The sequence below is a fragment of the Talpa occidentalis genome, unplaced genomic scaffold (genome assembly GCF_014898055.3).
Source record: "Talpa occidentalis isolate TD23 unplaced genomic scaffold, MPIMG_talOcc4v2.1 talOcc4.11, whole genome shotgun sequence".
In the NCBI taxonomy this organism is placed as follows: Eukaryota; Metazoa; Chordata; class Mammalia; order Eulipotyphla; family Talpidae; genus Talpa; species Talpa occidentalis.
Genome location: NW_023601104.1, coordinates 78582197 through 78601650, shown reverse-complemented (window position 1 = coordinate 78601650; position 19454 = coordinate 78582197). Strand labels below are relative to the sequence as shown.

The window sequence follows — 19454 nt, the reverse complement described above, 5'->3', positions numbered from 1 at the left end:
AGGGAATGGTAACATACCCAGTTTAAGACTTAGTCCTATTTTTGGCCTATGCTCCTCAGGTTGTTGTTGATCTGGTGAATTTTCATGAGGAATAATAATACCACAGGGAGACTCATCCCCAGGAGTGTTGGGGGTTGCATTGCCACTGGCAGAAGAAACAGATGGGGCAGAGCTGATAGGTCTTAGAGTTGGTTTGAGACAGGGCTTTTGCTCGGGCTCTTCTTCCTCTTCCACTGGTTCCTCTCGTTTTTCTTCTTTTTCTTGCTTTTCTTCTTCCTCCTCCTCCGATTCTGGTTCTTGCTTTATCTGTGGTTGCCTGCGCCTCTCAGCCTCTTGTTCCATCTGAAACAAAAACAACCACCAAAAAATCTAATTAATTTAGACTACAATTATACATGACTCAATCAGCTTTTTGTCTTACATGATCCTTCATAAAATCTACTTTTCTTTTTCACCAGTAATGATGAAACAACACTTCTGCGCCTATAATCAGAATGCTAAATATATCTGTAGAGTATATTAGGTACTCTACAAATGTTTTCTTTGATGCTACCCATGTATTGCTCTTTTTCAATGGCTTCTATGAACTCTTCAATGATAACAAAGGTAAACAGGTATAGGGCCTCCCCGGTGGCGCAGCGGTTGAGCGCTGGGGTTGCGAAGCTGCCCGCAGTCTATGCGGTGCCGGTTCGATCCCCGGCTGCTCCCCGGCCACCAGAGGAGGGTCCCACATGGCCGCAGACCTCTCCTGCCGCCCCGCTGCTCCCCTCAGCAGTGTACTTCGATCCTTCTGCCTGCTCTGCTCCCCTCTCTGGCTCTGGTGAATTCTCTCACCCTCCCGTGCTTCTGACTGTACCCAGTGCTTGTATGTATAAACAAACAAATAAATAAATAAATAAATCTTTAAAAAAAAAAAAAAAGGTAAACAGGTATAACTGGCTGAAATAAAAATGAAAACATGTTTTTGTATTTTTGCTTTAGAACAGTACACAATAGGCAACTCCACCCCCAGCTTTGTCAGATACAATCATTTGTTATTTCTAAGTAATGGCTAAGGGTTGGTGGTAATGATTTTTATATTTATGAACAACAGGAAAAGAAAGAAGTTATATGGGGATAAAAGAGAAATTTGGTGTCAAAGGCCTATGCCAAAATGAACACTCTCCCCAAAATTGCGAGACAGAATGATAAAAATTGAATGCACTAAAACACAGTACTTTCCTTTTTAAAATGACAAGCTGTTCATGGAGACATTTTTAATTTATTCTGGAAACCAAGTAGGGGATCAGTCAGAAGGAATTAAAACTACAAAATCCACTAAGTATTACAGCAAATTATAGGACAGGTTTCTAGCTAAGTTTTATTAAGATATTCAGTTATCTCATGTAATACATCACATAAATAAAGGAATAAGACATGGATAAAAAGTTTGAAGCAAGCTAGAAATCAAGTAAAATTGATGGAAAAAGTATTAGAAGCTTCTTCCCCAAAACAGCAAGATACATAAAATGTTGTTATTAACGGTATCATATCTCACCCTCTGGAGCTCTGCATCTGGATCTGGGTGCCCTTCTGCCAGGAGGCGTTGCCTGATTTCCTCTAGTTCCTCCTTCTCTCTTTTCCTATCCCGTTCATCTGCTTCCATTTCCTTTTCCCGATCACGCAACCTTTTCTGAAGAGCGCTACCTCTGTAAAAATAAATGGTCCTTATTTAATACTCAGATCATCAACTATTACACATGTATGTCTCCAACAGCACCAGCTTTATAATAAAAGCTGCACTGAGGACTTGAGACTATCTTCAAACTCTGTATTTGCAGACCACCCAGGGTACCATACGTACTACATGTTAAGGTTGATAACTGAACATTGTTATTTACCACTACATCTCATTTTAGTCATTATAAAATAGGTCTTAAACTTTGTACTTGTCTTAAACAAGTACAAAAGTAGCTATGAGAGTGGAAAAGAAAACTCTCATCTTACGCGTGTTCCAAAACAAAAAACCCAATATATATAATCTGATTTTTCTTGGAAATGAAATTGTGAAAAATATGAAAAGCATTAATACCACTCAGACTAGTTCTTTGCCATGTGGAAAAATCCCAGGAGGAACTAGTACACAATCAACAGAGGGCAGACAGTCTATCTAGCAGTTTATCTCATAATGCTGAAATTATATAACACTGCTATTTTATGCTTTAATCTTTATGCTCATTTTTTATTTTTACTTTTTTAAAATAGATTTATTTTATTTATTTATGCATACAAGAACAGGGGTCTAGGCCAGAGGTGCAGGGGGTTAGAGGATTCACCAGAGACAGAATGGGAAACAGAACAGGTAGACTGACTGAAATACACTCCTGAGGAGGGCAGCAGTGAGACAGGAGAGTCTGCTGCACTATGTGGGTTAGCTCCCTGTTTCCTGGCCGGGATCAAACTCATGCTGCAGTGGCTTGGCAATAGCTTGATAGAGCTATGACTTAACCCCTGTGCCACCAGGGAGGCCATTATTTTCACATTTTTTTGCAAAGTCAAATCTTGACATTCTTTCAATTTAAATTGCTAATTCCCAATTATTTTGGCTACAGTGTCTATTTAATTATATATCTAAAAATACATGCCTGGATCATGCTAGACATGAGAGATAATTCTAGACTACTTTAAGTCATAAAAATTAGTTATTAACTTGGTATAAAATTGGACCACTTTAAACTTCTACCTCCCCAAAAAAGATACATAGAATTGTTGATTCTTTTCCAATAGCTCTTCCCATGCTGCCGGCAGCTGCTAAGAAAACACCCTATCATCTACGGGTGATTACAAAACAAAACAGGATTTCTTTCTTATTCCACTAAGTTAGGGATAAACAAGGGGAAGAGCTATGTATGAGTTCATAAAGCAAGTCTTCTTTACCTGTAATATTTGGGATCATCTCTATCGTCATCATAATCTTCCAAGAATTCCTTCAGCCGTTTAGCTTCTTTTGCCTTTAAGGAAGTGAAGAACAAAGTGGGCAAAATTAACATAAGTCATTTAAATTAACCCCCTTCCCCTTTCTTTGTAACAGATTTTCCTTATCTGTATCACTTAACTTTATAATTCTCTTATTTCACAACATTAGCTATATATTGTCTCTTGTAAAACAAATCAGACTTAGGACTCATCTGTAATAAAATGAACACCACTTATAATACATTAAAATTTCTCTGAGTATAATCTACAAAGCAATTATTTTCAAATGAAACTGAGCCCAAGACAAAATTGAAAGCTATTGAATTTGTTGACTGGGCAAAAATATTTTACATTTAGAGGTAGGTAATACAACAAGTAGTTGTTATAAAACGCAGGATTAAAAATTTAAATCACTTTCATGCATAAATCTAAAGGTACTGCCTATCTAAACTTTGAGTAAACGAACCATAAAAATTCACGATCTCTTGCTTCTATTTTGAGAATTTCAAATACAACTATTGTGCTTAAAGTAACTACAGGTAACGATTATATAAACATTGATTTACAATCTAACTCTCTTTATTATCTATATACAAAGCAGATAATGATAGTCTTCTGGCTACAGTAAAACTTAAACACATTTCATTTAATTTAAATGTTACCTCTCTATAAAGACTTACCCAATCTAACCATCTATGTGCGCGACTCCTTACCTCAGAAAAAATTAGTCATTCTTTCTCTGTACTTCAGAATACTGTGAACACACCTTCACACACAAGCCATAGTAACTATCTTATTTCTGACAACACCACACACTTTTTTTAAGGTTAGTAGCATTATTTATTCTTGTATGCCTATAACAAGGCTGGAATATAATGTACTCTAAAAATTTGTTAAATAAAGAAAAGTAAACTGCCAGGTAGCAAGGACAATAATTACAAATATCTAAATAAAGAACAGGAAGGCTCATAAAGCACATTCTAAAAGTTACCACTCTTGAGTAGCAACTTTCACTTTTTACATCCTATACTTCCATTACACGAACATTTTTATAATGGGCAAGTAATTTGTTTCTGGACTTTTTGTAAAGCCCCTGAACAAAAATAAATTTTTCTTAAGCAAGGACTTCAGATTTGCAAAAGAAAGCAGAATGATTTTTTTCATGTTTGCTTAACAGTGTAATTGATAGGAAATATTTCTTCAAATAATTATATTTTATATTCTCCCCCTATTTTCTAGCCTAGGGATGAAAAAGGATGGTAAAATGGGAGCTACAATCCAAAATTATAATTTATTCTATGAGGTTAGAGGGTTTACTATCTGGAAAGCCCACACTATCTGTCTAGTTTGCTGCAAGCACCCTTTTGGTTACTTACAAAAACTCCCTCTATGTCTCATGTTCAAAAGCTATTTGAAGAAGATTCCTAACTTCAGTGAAGTTTTTGGAAGAATAATCTCCAAACTGGAGATAAAGAAACTTTCATGAAATTCTGGTAAAGACAGAACACATGGAACATACTAGTGAAGCAAATACTATGGCAAAGTAAATTATCTTTGTATCATTTCACTTAGTAACAACCTTTGTATCATCACACATACTATGTCAATTTTTTCACTCTTACTCAGTGTAAATGCAAAAATCAAGATTTATTTTTGTGATTATCATGTAGTCAAAAGAAAGGATAACAGTAAACATAGGTAAAACTATTTCATGTTGGGATTCCCCGGTGGTGCAGCGGTTGAGTGCTGGGTTGAGAAGCTGCCTGCAGCCTCTGCAACGCTGGTTCAATCCCCGGCTGCTCCCCGGCCACCGGAGGAGGGTCCCACATGGCGCACAGACCTCTCCTGCCGCCCGCTGCTCCCCTCAGCAGTGTACCTTGGTCCCTCTGCCTGCTCTGCTCCCGGTTCTGGGGAATTCTCTCACCTTCCCGCGCTTCTGACTGTACCCAGTGCTTGTATAAATAATAAATAAATAAATCTTAAAAAAAAAAAAAAAAACTATTTCATGTTAAAAAGACAATATTGATTTATAAAGAGGTCTTTGCACACTACTGCTGCTGTCATCTAAATGTACCATAAAAAATGCTGCAGACTCTTAAAGAATGTTCTATAAATTCTCATAACCCTTTGCAAGAAATACTGACAGTACACCTAACATAATTTTGTTTGTAGGCAGCAAGAAATAGAAGGAAAAGAGGTTTTGGTGTACTGAAATTTTCTCACAGTTACCTGGAATATGTTCTAAAAGTATACAAACTGGGAGCTTATACATTTCAATTATAAAGTTATTTCTAGCTAACAGTAATGATTTGAGCTGATTTTTACATGAAAAATCACTTCTTAAAAAATCTAGAATATTACCATTTCTCTTCTTCTTTCTTCTTCCCTTTCAGCCTCTTTCTCATACTCCCGGGTTTTCTTCCGTTCTCTGATTTCCCAATTCTTAAGGCGCTAAGAAATAAATTGTCAGAGCTTTAAAAATGTATACAAAGGGGGCCTGGGCCTCCCTGGTGGCTCAAGGGGTTAACCACTACACTATGAAGCAATCCACAGCCTCTGCAGCACGAGTTTGATCCCCGGCGGCCAGGGAGCAACCCACATGGCAAAGCAGACCTCTCGTGCTCTCCCACTGCTCCCCTCAGCAGTGTATTTCAGTCAGACTGTCTATTCTGTTCCTCACTCTGTCTCTGGTGAATCCTTTCACCTCCTCACCCCCTGTATCTCTGGCCTGTACCCCAGCTCTTACATGCATAAATAAATAAATCTTTTTTAAAAATGTATACAAAGGGGGGCCTCCCTGGTGGCGCAGCGGTTGAGCGCTGGGCTGCGAAGCTGCCTGCGGCCTCTGCGGCGCCAGTTCGATCCCCGGCTGCTCCCCGGCCACCGGAGGAGGGTCCCACATGGCGCGCAGACCTCTCCTGCCGCCCGCTGCTCCCCTCAACAGTGTACTTTGGTCCTTCTGCCTGCTCTGCTCCCCGCTCTGGCTCTTGTGAATTCTCTCACCCTCCCGCGCTTCTGACTGTACCCAGTGCATGTATAAACAAAAACAAATAAACAAAACAAATAAATAAATAAATAAATAAAAATGTATACAAAGGGCTCCACAAATTCTGGCTAACCTACTAAGTACCAATCTTTGCATAAAGGCATTCCCTCAAATTACCTCTTGATAAGCAGCTTCTTTTTCTCGGAGTTTTCTTTCAAGTTTTCTTCGCTCATAAGCATCTTCCTCATCCTCTTCTCGGTCCCGTTTCTTGTCTTTCTCTCTCTCTCGTTCCCGTTCCCTTTCTCGCTCTCTCTCGCGCTCCCGTTCTCTCTCGCGCTCCCGTTCTCTCTCTCTCTCTCTTTCACGCTCCCGTTCTCTTTCACGATCTCTGCTCTTTTCTCTATTTAAACAAATTTAAAAATCTGTCAGTCTCTTGTTTTCCTTTAAAAACTAAGGGAATGGAAGACAACAATTATTACAGTATACAAACTCACAAGTCAGAATTTAGCATTTGATTTCTATAAAATTAAACTCCTCTGTGAATTTTCAGTAAGACAGGGCATAATTCTAGTCTCAAATTCTGAATTCCAATCTAAATTCAATATTAATACTCATGGATATCTCAGAAAACAAAAATATGAGCTAATGCACATGTTAGAAGATAGTCTACTACTTCACAGTGATCAAAGAACAATGGTATTGGCAAAGGTGTAGAGAAATGAGCATTTTCGTATGCTGCATAGATAAATTAGAACTATACCTATTGGGAATGAAAAGTTCTCAATAATTTAGAAAGACAAAACCATATGCAGAACACAGTATTCTGCCACTAGTCTAATTAAATAGCAATAGGGGCCTCCCCGGTGGCGCAGCGGTTGAGCGCTGGGTTGCGAGGCTGCCCGCTGCCTCTGCGGCGCCGGTTCGATTCCCGGCTGCTCCCCGGCCACCGGAGGAGGGTCCCACATGGCGTGCAGACCTTTCCTGCCGCCCGCTGCTCCCCTCAGCAGTGTACTTCGGTCCTTCTGCCTGCTCTGCTCCCCGCTCTGGCTCTGGTGAATTCTCTCACCCTCCCGCGCTTCTGACTGTACCCAGTGCATGTACAAACAAAACAAACGAACAAACAAATAAATAAATAAAACATGCCTCTATAAAAGAAAAAAAAAAAAAATTTAAAAAAAAAAAAAAATAATTAAATAGCAATATATATTTTAATACATATGTAACAATAAACACTTGTGGTTCATACCTATAGTAAAAGCACTGACTATGTCAAATTCTCAATAATGGTTATTTAAGAGGAAGGGAGGGAAGGACTTTAATGCCCACTAAAGATTAAGAGTACTGGACCTTCAGTTCCAACACCTAGTGGACTGACCTAAAGTGGACTTACCCCCTCCCTTCTGCTACAATCACATGGAAAATGTGCCAACATAGAAATGTCTATTTGAAAACTAGCTTAGGAAAAAAAAACTTTCCTCTTCCTTTCTACTCCCTCCCTTTTCCATTTTCCTTATTCATTTTTGCTGTACCTCACCCTTGAAAGAATTTGTAATAATTCATGAAATAAATTCAATGTAATGAGCAAAAATCCTTAAGTTTAAAAAAAAAAAACAGGGCCTCCCAGGTGGCGCAGCGGATTGAGCACAGTGCTATGAAGCTGTCTGCTTCTATAGCGCCAGTTTGATTCCCAGCCGGCTAGGGAGATTCTTACATGGCGGGGCAGACCTTTCCTGCCTCGTCCGCTGCTCCCCTCAGCAGTGTACTTCGGTCCTTCTGCCTGTTCTGCTCTCTGCTCTGTCTCTGGTGAATTCTCTCACCCTCCCGCGCCCCTGGACTGTGCCCCAGTGCTTGTACCCCCCCAAAAAAAAAAAAAAAAAAGCCAAAGGTGAAATTACTTGGAGCCATAATTAGGGTAATTCAGGGCCTGCAGAGTGAGTTGTGGCCATCCAGTAAGCTACAGAACCAAACAGAGACAGCAGGGGCTAAAAGCAATGGTATTAGAGCTGATTTCCCCATTTACAGGAGCCCTTAATGAAAATGAGTAGAAAAACTGCCCACCAACCAGGGAAACGACAGGAAAGCAAGTCTGTCCAGGACACTGGATGTGTTCCAGGTCTCTGTGAAGACTGACTTCCGACAGAAACTAACCTTAAATGTTGAAAATTGTTACTTCAATCACACAGGTATTACAAAGGTGAGACAGCAAGCCAAGAAAGGAAGTCCTTCATCACATCCATATAGTAAATTATCCTATAGAATGTGAACCTGTTGTCCCACCAAAGCTATCAGGAAAACAGTACTTCTATAAAGTCTTACCTTGATCGACTTCGATCCTTATTCCGATCTGAACTCCTTTCCCGATCTCGGTCCCGATCTCTCTCTCGATCCCGATCTCGATCTCTCTCTTTTGTCCGGTCACGATCCCTATCCCGTTCTCGTTCCCGCTCCCGTTCCTTCTCCTTTTCTCGTTCACGTTCTCTTTCCCTTTCTCGTTCCCGTTCTCGCCTTTCTCGTTCCCTTTCACGCTCCCTCTCTCTTTCTCTCCGTTCTTTCTCAATTTCCTGTCTTTCTTTTTCCTTTTTGCCTTTCTCTTCTTCCAGTTTCTAGAAACCAATAAAAGTGCTTTTAGAGTTAACTCTGTAGCTCCAGTTTTCCTATTTTTCCCGGCGCAATGCCCAATAGTGGGAACAAGAAACCAAACCACTGGTACTTTAACATTAAATACCTGTGGTTTTACTTGACAAACTGAAGTAATGACAAGACTAGATAAATTTCGTGCAAAACCATATACTCTAACAGACCAGGAATCTCCAATCTTGGATGCTGGGAGATTGTGTCAAGTGTGGCTACCCACCCAATGATTATGTAAATTGGTGATTCATAATTTCTAGAAATACAATCACTTGGTAGAAATTTAATTCCTCCCATTAAAAATTTCTGTAAATCAGTTGGACTATTCATACTCACTACAATCCCAGTCTTCCCATTATCTACAGGTTACTAGTTGAGGGTTTAGAGGGGAGGTGGAGTACAAGTAAGATCATTATAAAGCAACTAAATAATCTGCCCTTTAGTTTACCCACCCTCCAAAAGATAACCTGAATCCAGTCAAGATCTGCCCTACTATCCATGGAAACATTACTCCCACCATTGCAAGATGGACAGCCCACCAAATAAAAAAATTTCAAAATAACTCACTTCAAGCAAAAATGTACATTATAATATTTTCATTTCATTTAATTTTTAAAGTGACATATTTATTTCCATTATGCCTACAAGACAATAATATATCAACAGTGATAAATCCATCCTTGGAAGGAACGGTTGTATATAAACTTACAGATGCTGTGCTAGGACATGGATCGCCAACACTGGATTAACCTTGCCTATAAAGCTATGTTTCTGGGAGGAAGAGCAAGTACATGGTTCACAAATAAACCAAATAACAAAATAAGACCAAGTTTGTTCCCTGATAAGATTACAACCAGTGTACCACACGATTTCAACACAAAACTCAAGAAAAAATTACCCAAAATAGGATAAACAAAACAAAACACATATTTACTCCTTTGGTTCCATGTTTAGTGTCACCGAAATGAAATTTAAACTGTAACAATAAAATGTGCATTTTTCTTTTCTCAGTCAGGTAAAGCATTTAAAACAACTTTAAAAAGCAATCTTACCTGTTATACTCTTTTTCTCTTGCTCATGGATCAGAGAACTGATAGAGGATTATGAAAGAAAAGCTAATGCATGAGAAATCAATATATTCAGCTGCTGTGCCAGTCAATACCAAAGTAGAATACAGGCAAAGCCAATACTGAATACATTGAAATTAGAAAGGGAAGATAAAAGGAATGGTAGAAAGAAAACAGAAACTGAAAGGTATTTAAAAGGGCAAATTCTAACTTCTGAAACAGTTCTAAGGGAATATTAGAATTTATATTGTGAAATGAGGCTAGACTATACTATGTAAAACTTACCTCAGTATCATACACTTATAAAGAAATTTTTATATCTGAGATAATACTTACAGATTATTTTAGCTGTTCCAATAATAATTTCTTTTGTAGAATTCCTCAATTATTTAATTCTTGCTTATTCACTGCACTACTCATTTCTTCTAGGTGTATAGCACCACTTATGTTAAATAACAATGTTTCATAATCCATTTAAAAAGTTTTGTTTTCAATAATTGAAAAAGCAAGTGAATCTGGTTCACACTAACTGCATTTCAAAAAGATTTCTGTATGTAGTAAACAGACACACCTACATACACACAAACATATTTTTTCTGACAGACTAAAGAAAGAGGAACTGAAGTGAGTCTAAATAGATGTTAAGTAATGAAATAATGAAGAGGAAAGGAGAGGGAAAAAAAAATCGTAAATCTTACCTTATTCTCTCTTCAGACTCGTCCGTGCTGTAAATGGACGCCCCCTGCCACGCTGATACCCTAAGTCTGTGGTTATTTAATAAACTCATACCAAAACATGCAAAGGTTCACTGAGCTCATTTTTTTGTTATTGTAGTTTCAAACATCCCCTTAACCATACCACCCAATAAAACAAACTGTTTTTCATTTTGATTTTTTTTAAAGCACATTTTTGAAATTTAAAACACCAACCCTCTTACCCCAGTGAAGTAAGTCTAAGGCAGTCAATGCCCGACAGCTTCTCAAACTATGAAGCAAACTTTTTTTTTTAATTAATTTTTATACTTTATCAATGACATGACAAGGTTTAACAAGTAACAACAAAAAAGGGGCTGGGGTAAACCACACACACAACTGTATACCATTTTCAAGCTTACTCAGAACCCTGATTTTGAATATTAAACCTAACCAAAAGTATTCCTCTAAAATGATATCCCACAAACTCTTTTTAGCTATCAGAAGTAATTTGGGATAACTGCATTGGTGCTTTCAGACAAATTTAATTCCCGAGAAAGCACTGATATCTGTTAAGTCTTTAGCAGCACTGAATCAATGGTATTAACTGTCAACTTGTGATTTAGAGCAAAAGAAATAATGAGATTGACTCAAAGAAGAAATGAACACAACATTTTACTGAGCTAAAGGTCACTCAGTTAAAATCTTATCTCTAACATCAAAATACATCTCATGCAGTGTTTTGCATTTCACTATCTGTAAGCATCACCTTCAATGAGAACATTCACAGAGGTACCAACACTGAGAGAAGCTTTCAATAGGCAAAACTCGTGAGTGGGATTTACTATGCATAAATACCCATTTCCAAGCCAGTTACCCCTTTGCATATTTTTCTGAGGGGGCATCCATAAATATAATAAAAAACAGAAGCTCATACTTACATCCTATTCCTTGTTACTTTCCAAGCTGAGAGTTTCATCTTGCATTAGTCACCATATGATCTCTATCATAATGGTGGGGGTCAATGAATAGATTAGCTTTATGGGAATTTACAGTTCTTCCATGCATCTAAAATTTGGTAAGCTGGTAACCACTGACCTACTTTTTTAAAATCTCCCCCACTCAACTTAAATCTACACAAATATAAATCTTAAATTTTAATCTCAGCTCTAAAGTAAAGGTTTCCTAAGATTAAGTTAAATAACTGCCCCCAGAAATACACTATAGGGTCTGCTATTCTGCTGCCCCCTTGAATCTAGTTTAAGTCTGGCCTTGATGTTTATGTTGAAATCTAAAAATAAAATAAGCTTTTATTCATATCAAAGTGAGATGACTGCAGCGTAGTTAGTAACTGAAAAAACTAAGTAAAATATGTCAAGGAACACTTTTTAATATTGGTTTTGGTCTTCTGTTTCTTTCTAAATAGCAATCAAACCTATAAATACCATTCAAACTTATATTCTAATGTAAGGTTGATTTTTTTTTGTTTGTTTGTTTTGGATTCTGTAAAAAGTCTAGATTGGCACCAAGTGAAAAGACAAGAATACTACCTTGTGTGTGTCTCTGAATTTGCTGATCTCTCGGGATATCAGGTCTCGTTTGTCTTCTTCCATTTCTATAGCATTGATATCCTCCTAAAGGATTGGGGAACAGGAAGGAATGAATAAAGATCAATGTTTATGAATACAAAAAGAAAACTGAAGGTTGGATATTCTGTACAATCTTGCAAAAGATACTAGTAAATAAACAGAACTTACAAAGTAAAAACAAAATCTAACAATTTAAATAGTGGAAAATCAAATAGGTAAGAATAAATCTGGCAATTATAGTAAACAAAGTTATTAATAGTCTAGAATATAGACGAACCTTTGTGATGAGTGGATAAGGGATCAGCGGGGCCACTGGAAATCTGCGGAAAATCTACGGAAAATCCATGAAGATTTAAAAAAAAAAAAAACACACACAAATAAAACAAGAGTTCCCATTACTCTGCAAAGCAATGCTCTTTATGATTATACTGTAAGCAATGCAAGCTTTCTATGACATTTTATTGATTTCAAACTAGTTCACAGTAAATGTTTTCACCTGTTCTCTGTAATACCGCCAATCACTCTTAACATACGCTCCCTGACTTTCCTAACCAATGAATGAGGAGGGTCTCATACTAGTAAGGACTTTTCCTTCATTTTCACGAAGACATAGTAAACAATCATACCAACAAAATTTACCCTTAATTCCTAGGATAGGGCAGAATTTATTTACTCCTCTCCCCAATGTATTTCAAACAAATATGCCTAGTTTTTTCTCTTTTCCCACTAAAGAGCAAGAAGAAATCTAAATTACCCTCCATCTGATGATCTACCAGCCATCACTCTAAATAACTGGCACATCACTTACACAGATTTTTTAAGATGACATGAAGACGAAAAATAAAAATGTATTTGTCCACAAAAAAAATTAAAGATGGCTTACATAAAACGATGAAATCACAATATGTTTTGGAGTTTTTCATGTTGTATACAATCCATGCATAGAACACACTTCCAGTATTTTTTATAGAACATTCTCCATAATTTCTCCAAGTTTATCCAAAGAAATCAGTCTGGGTAAAGCATATTTTCTTTCTACCTGGACTCCCCACTATTCAACTAGTTTAAGCCAACAAAGTAGAAAGGTAAGAGTAATACATGAGGGGGGAGGGTGGGCGGTTTCATCTTGGACTGCTCTTTCATACTTCCCCAGTCAGAAGTTTAATAACATTACTATCTCTAGCTTATAAGGAAAGGTTGCTAAAATTTCAAAAATAGGTGAAAATCCTCAGCAAAGGAGACCTGGTATTCTGCTTGGAGCAGAGACAGAATAACAATAATTAGGAAATAAAGCAAAACAAGGCCAGTCCCGCCAATGTCAAAACAAACAAAAATTCCTTATCCCTAATGTCAGTTCTTACTTAATCACTCAAATATCCTTCGTTTTATTTTTTCAACTTGACTTGAACTCACAGATAAGCATAAGCTTTTTGGTGCACTTCCAAACAATAAAACCAGAACTTACTAGTAAAAAGTAATAAAAGTCATCAAGTTTGACAGTACATTGTTATAGATGCTAGCCATTGTTTTCCCCTTGAAAGAGGAAATGCAATGAAAGTATCTGAGCAATACCATAAAAAGTAAACCATATAAATGATTCAGATGTCAAAAATCAGTAAAACATACGTCTTCCTTCTTTTCTTTCTTCTTCTTCCTGGGGTGAGAATCAGATTCTTGCGATGGGGCATTGAGCTCACTGGAGTATTCACGTATTAAAACTTCAATGGCCCCTTTGATCATCTGATCTCTTCTTTTTGTTTCTTCATCTAAGGCTTCTTCATCATCATTAGTAACAGTTTCTGGCCTGGCAGTCTTAAAAAGAGATGACAAATTCAGGGAATAGGTGAGGAAAAAAAGTCAAAGAAAATGAAAATCACTATAAAAGTTATTAGACATAGTAAACATGTTTTTTCTACACCACCCATATTCCTATTAAATACAGATTTGAATTTGTTCTTAACTTCACATTCCTAAACAACAGTATATTAGTTGTGTTGTTTTTTCCTGAAATAGTACTTTATCATTTTCTTTTTCTTTACTTGATAGCTAATATTATAGCCCCCAACCAGCTACAGAAATATTAAATCACAGAACTAGAATGCTACTACAACACATTTGCAAAATTTTCATAATATTTCAGGTTGTCTTGCTAAATACTGCCACGAACAATGTTTGTTAAGCAGCTCATTCTACAGTTAAAAATTTAATTATGTGGAAAAAAGAAAATACAATTTTATTCACACATTGATAGCCAACCATTTCAAATACACAAAACTACATGTAGATTAAACAAGCGAAAAAAAAAACCCTAACCAGCTATATGCAACAAAATGCAGTCTTCGGAGAGATTAGGGGTTGAAATGACTTCTTTTTTCACATTTGCTTTGTACAATTTCTGCAATGTTGGAGTACCAGTTATAAAAATCATATACTTTAGACACTAAAAACTAATCATCTCTCTAAATACTACATACAACTTTCTCCACTTGACTACCTATGTATCATCAAAAAAACACAAAAAACAGAATTCATGCTGTGATGTTTCTTTCAAGTAACTACTTGTGGAACTTTATTAATAATCTTTTAAGTCTAGACTACTAATTGTGTGAATATGAAAATACTTTTTACTACCTTCTCATATTCTACTATTCTTATTTCTATCTTACTTTTATTTTAAGCCCCTGGTTAAGGAATTAATCCAGTTCAGACTATAAAACATAAGGAATGACCTCAAAATTTAGGACAATTTCCAGTTACTCTAAACTCCTCTTCTTAAAATTTGGAAAGACTGGGCCTCCCTGGGTAGCATAAGGGTTAAGTCTCAGTGCTAACAAGCTATCACTGCTACTGCCTGAGTTTGATCCCCAGCAATATATGGCACAGCAGACCTTTCTCTTCTTTCTTGCCCTCTGTTCTCTTTAGCAGTGTTATTTCAGTAGATCTAACTGTTCCGCTCCTTACTCTGTCTCTGGTGAATCCTCTCACTCCCTGCGCCTCTGGCTACACCCTAGTTCTTGCATGCATAATAAAAATAAATCTTTTAAAAAAAAAAACTTGGGAAGATGGAAAAGTATCGCAAAACAAGATAAACATAAAGACATGTATGCATAAAAACTTTTATAATTAAAGCTACATATACAACCATACCCCAAAGTAATCAATTAACTTAGTAAGCACATATGGTACACAATTTCAGATACAAATAAGAACCATGCTTTCTTCTGCACAAATACTTTGTCACAACAATGCAATTCTATTTGAGTGGGTTTCAGCTACTGTGGCTCCTTAATATAATCTAGTAGTAATTTATAATTTGAGCACCGGCATTCTGAAGTTACTGTAAGATAATTATTCAACAAGTGTATTTATTTCATAAATTAACTTCTCAATAAATTAAGAGCCTAATGTGTACAAGATACTATGCTAGAGCAAAAAACTCAAAATTCAAAGAAATAATTTAATAATACAGGGTAAGAAGAGCTTATTTTCATAGATTAACTCAATATAATTAAATGTAATTATAGGGCCTCCCCAGTGGCGCAGCGGTTGAGCGCTGGGTTGCGAAGCTGCCGCGGCCTCTGCGGCGCCGGTTCGATCCCCGGCTGCTCCCCGGCCACAGGAGGAGGGTCCCACATGGCGCGCAGACCTCTCCTGCCGCCCGCTGCTCCCCTCAGCAGTGTACTTCGGTCCTTCTGCCTGCTCTGCCCCCCGCTCTGGCTCTGGTGAATTCTCTCACCCTCCCGTGCTTCTGACTGTACCCAGTGCATGTATAAACAAAAACAAACAAACAAACAAATAAAAAAATAAATAAAACATGCCTCTATTTAAAAAAAAAAAAATAAATGTAATTATAACAAAATTAATCTACTAAACACAGTGTCTTATTTTCTCAAATTTGCCTCTTCATCTAATCTTCTTGTAGACAACTTTCTACTTGACATCTTGGTAAATATATTTTATCCAAGCATTGTAGTTTAAAGTATTTATCAAGTATTTATCAAAAATATTTTTTTTAGAGGCATGTTATTTATTTATTTATTTGTTTGTTTGTTTTTTGTTTGTTTGTTTTGTTTATACATGCACTGAGTACAGTCAGAAGCGCAGGAGGGTGAGAGAATTCACCAGAGCCAGAGCGGGGAGCAGAGCAGGCAGAAGGACCGAAGTACACTGCTGAGGGGAGCAGCGGGCGGCAGGAGAGGTCTGCGCGCCATGTGGGACCCTCCTCTGGTGGCCGGGGAGCAGCCGGGGATCGAACCGGCGCCGCAGAGGTCGCCGGCAGCTTCGCAACCCAGCGCTCAACCGCTGCGCCACCGGGGAGGCCCTATCAAAAATATTTTTAATGGGCCTCCCTGGTGGCGCAGCGGTTGAGCGCTGGGTTGCGAAAAGTTGCCCGCAGCCTCTGCAGCGCTGGCTCAATCCCCAGCTGCTCCCCGGCCACCGTAGGAGGGTTCCACATGGCGTGCAGACCTCTCCTGCTGCCTGCTGCTACCCTCAGCAGTGTACTTCAGTCCTTCTGCCTGCTCTGTTCCCTGCTCTGGCTCTGGTGAGTTCTCTCACCCTCCTGCGCTTCTGACTGTACCCAGTGCTTGTATAAATAAATGAAATAATCTTAAAAAATATGTATTTTTAACTAATCTATCCTTCTCAAGTTCTTCCAAAAAAAGAAGCAACAGTTTCAAATACATTTTTGGAGCCAACACTACCCTCATGCCAAAAGGAGACAATATCAGAAAGCCAAACAAAACCATAGACCAGTATCTTTCATGAATATACATGCAAAATCATTACTACAATACACTAGAAGGATCATACATCATGAGCAAGTGTTTATTCCAGAGATGCAAGGCTGGTTTAATACCAGAAAATCACTGATATAATTCACCACATCAATAAAAGGGGGGGGGGAGTCATGTGATCATAGCAATAGATGTAAAGAAAGCATTTAACAAGATCCAACATCGATTTATGATTCTTTAAAAAAGATTTATTGGGGCCTCCCCGGTGGGGCAGCGGTTGAGCGCTGGGTTGCGAAGCTGCCCGTGGCCTCTGCGGTGCCGGTTCAATCCCCGGCTGCTCCCCGGCCACAGGAGGAGGGTCCCACATGGCACGCAGACCTCTCCTGCCGCCCGCTGCTCCCCTCGGCAGTGTACTTCGGTCCTTCTGCCTGCTCTGCTCCCCGCTCTAGCTCTGGTGAATTCTCTCACCCCCCCCCCCGCGCTTCTGACTGTACCCAGTGCATGTGTAAACAAAACAAACAAACAAATAAATAAATAAAAACATGCCTGTTTAAAAAAATAAATAAATAAAAACTTAAAAAGATTTATTTATTTATTTATACAAGCACTGGGTACAGTCAGAAGCGCGGAAGGGTGAGAGAATTCACCAGAGCCAGAGCGGGAAACAGAACAGGCAGACTGACGAAACACAGTGCCGAGGGGAGCAGCAGGAGAGGCAGGAGACGTCTGCGTGCCATGTGGGACCATCGCCAGTGGCCAGGAATCGAACCGGCGCTGTGGAGGCTGCGGGCAGCTTCGCAGCCCAGCGTTCAACCGCTGCACCACCAGGGAGGCCCGATTTATGATTTTTAAAAAACACTCAAAATAGGAATAGAAGGAATATACCTCAATACATCAAAGGCCATACGCAACAAAGCCATGGCAAATATCATCATACTCAATGGTGAAAAACTAAAAGCTTTTCCTCTAAGAGCAGGTACGTGGAAAGGATGCCCACTTTCAACACTACTATTCAACACAGTATTGGAAATTCTAATTAAAGCAATTAAGCAAGAGAAAGGAATAAAAACTATCCAAATAGGAAGAGAAGTAAAACTATCACTATTTGCAGATGATATGGTGTATCTGCATTTAATATACAAAGAATACCCTAATAATCCCACTAAAAAAACTAATAGAAAAAATAAATCCATAAACTGGTAGGCTATAAAATCAACACACAAAATAAACAAAGGAACTCACACAACATAACCCAATCAAAAAATGGGCAGAAATGCTAAACAGACACCTTCTCCAAAGACATACAAGTGCGTAACACAAGAGAAAATGGTTGTCATTTATCAGGAAATGCAAATCACAACTAAGAGCTACCACTCTTACACCTATAGAATGACCCATATTAACCAGAAATAACAAATGTTGGTGACCATGTGAAGAAAAAAAGAAATGACAGTACTGGTGAGAATGTAGACAAGTTTAGCCTCTATGGCAAAGTATGGAGGTTTTTCTCAAAACATTAAAAACAAATTTACCAGTTGGTCCAAGAATCCATATTCTGGGTATCTACCTGAAGAATACACTAACTGCAAGGGATATTATGTACTCCTAAGTTCACTGTTGCACTATTTACACTAGCCAAGCTCTGGAAACAATCTAAATGCCCAAAGATAGATGAATGGATAAAGAAGATGTATTACAGATACACAATGGAATACTACTCAGCTATAAAAAGGGAGGAAAACCTTGCTATTTTGTCAAATGAATGGAACTAGAAAGGATAATGCTAAGAAAATAAGTCAGAAAGTGAAAGACATATACCAGACTCCTTCACTCATATGGAATATAGAGAAACAAAACAAAGGAACAAAACTAAATCAAAACAAAGCCTTGAAATCTGCAGAACTGAGACTATCAGAGAAGGATGGAGGGTGGGAGTAAAGAGAAGCCCTAATGGATCATGGTGGAAGGTTACTGGGATTTTGATGATGGACAGATATACCTGAAGGGCCTCCTTGGTGGCCGAGGGGTCAAGTCTCAGTGCTATCACCTCTGTGACCTGAGTTCAGTCCCTAACCAAGGAGCAAACTCACATACAGCGCAACAGACCCCTCCTGTCTCGCCCATTGCTCCCCCTTAGCACTGCATTTCAGTAAATCTGCCTGTTCTGCTCCAACTCTGTCTCTGAGGGAATCCTCTCAAACCCCTGCACCTCTAGCCTACACCCCAGCTCTTCTATGCACCCCCCGCCAAAAATCTTAAAAAAAAAAAAAAACCACCAACACTTGTAGAGGTGTGAACCTGTAACCCCTAAAACATACACTGTGTTGTTAAAAAAAATAATCAACATTACCTCAGTGCACATAACTTCTAAAAAATTTATCACTATAATTGTGGAGTTGTGTTTCTTTCTCACTCTTAATAATGTTATCACAGGTTTTTATGCAGCTCTCACTAAAATTCTTTCAATGATTATCTGTCTCTCTATAGGTTGTATTTTTTTTTTTCTCCACGGGCTTTAAATTACACAATTGACCTCCAGTAACTTGTAACTGAAATTGTGGCTCCTAGGACACTATTTGAACCCACACTCCAGTTGGTTAGAGATCCCATTCCATAGACTGACCAAACATCAGCTTAAATTCTACCTCTGGATCCTCAACCATGAATAAGATTTTTTTATTTCATTTTCTCCTCCACTTTAAAAACATAAAATGCACATTCAATATTAAGGAGCAGCAAGGTAAAGGGCTTAACAGTACAAGGGGAATCACAAATATCAACAGAAAATCTGAGATATT

The 19454-nt window shown here is 38.2% G+C and overlaps 1 protein-coding gene across 3 annotated transcripts in view; it reads right to left on the bottom strand.

Annotated features, from left to right (window-relative positions):
- The window catches only part of RBM25 (RNA binding motif protein 25), a 52023-nt gene that overhangs the window by 8913 nt on the left and 23656 nt on the right, over positions 1–19454 (bottom strand). For all 3 annotated transcript variants that reach the window (XM_037503655.2, XM_037503657.2, XM_037503654.2), the window contains 9 exons: positions 13547–13732; positions 12198–12251; positions 11882–11965; positions 8258–8544; positions 6119–6341; positions 5317–5406; positions 2917–2990; positions 1538–1688; positions 18–342 (listed from right to left, as the gene is read on the bottom strand). In XM_037503655.2, the coding sequence (XP_037359552.1) occupies positions 18–342; positions 1538–1688; positions 2917–2990; positions 5317–5406; positions 6119–6341; positions 8258–8544; positions 11882–11965; positions 12198–12251; positions 13547–13732 (1474 nt within the window). The remainder of the gene's footprint in view (positions 1–17; positions 343–1537; positions 1689–2916; positions 2991–5316; positions 5407–6118; positions 6342–8257; positions 8545–11881; positions 11966–12197; positions 12252–13546; positions 13733–19454) is intronic.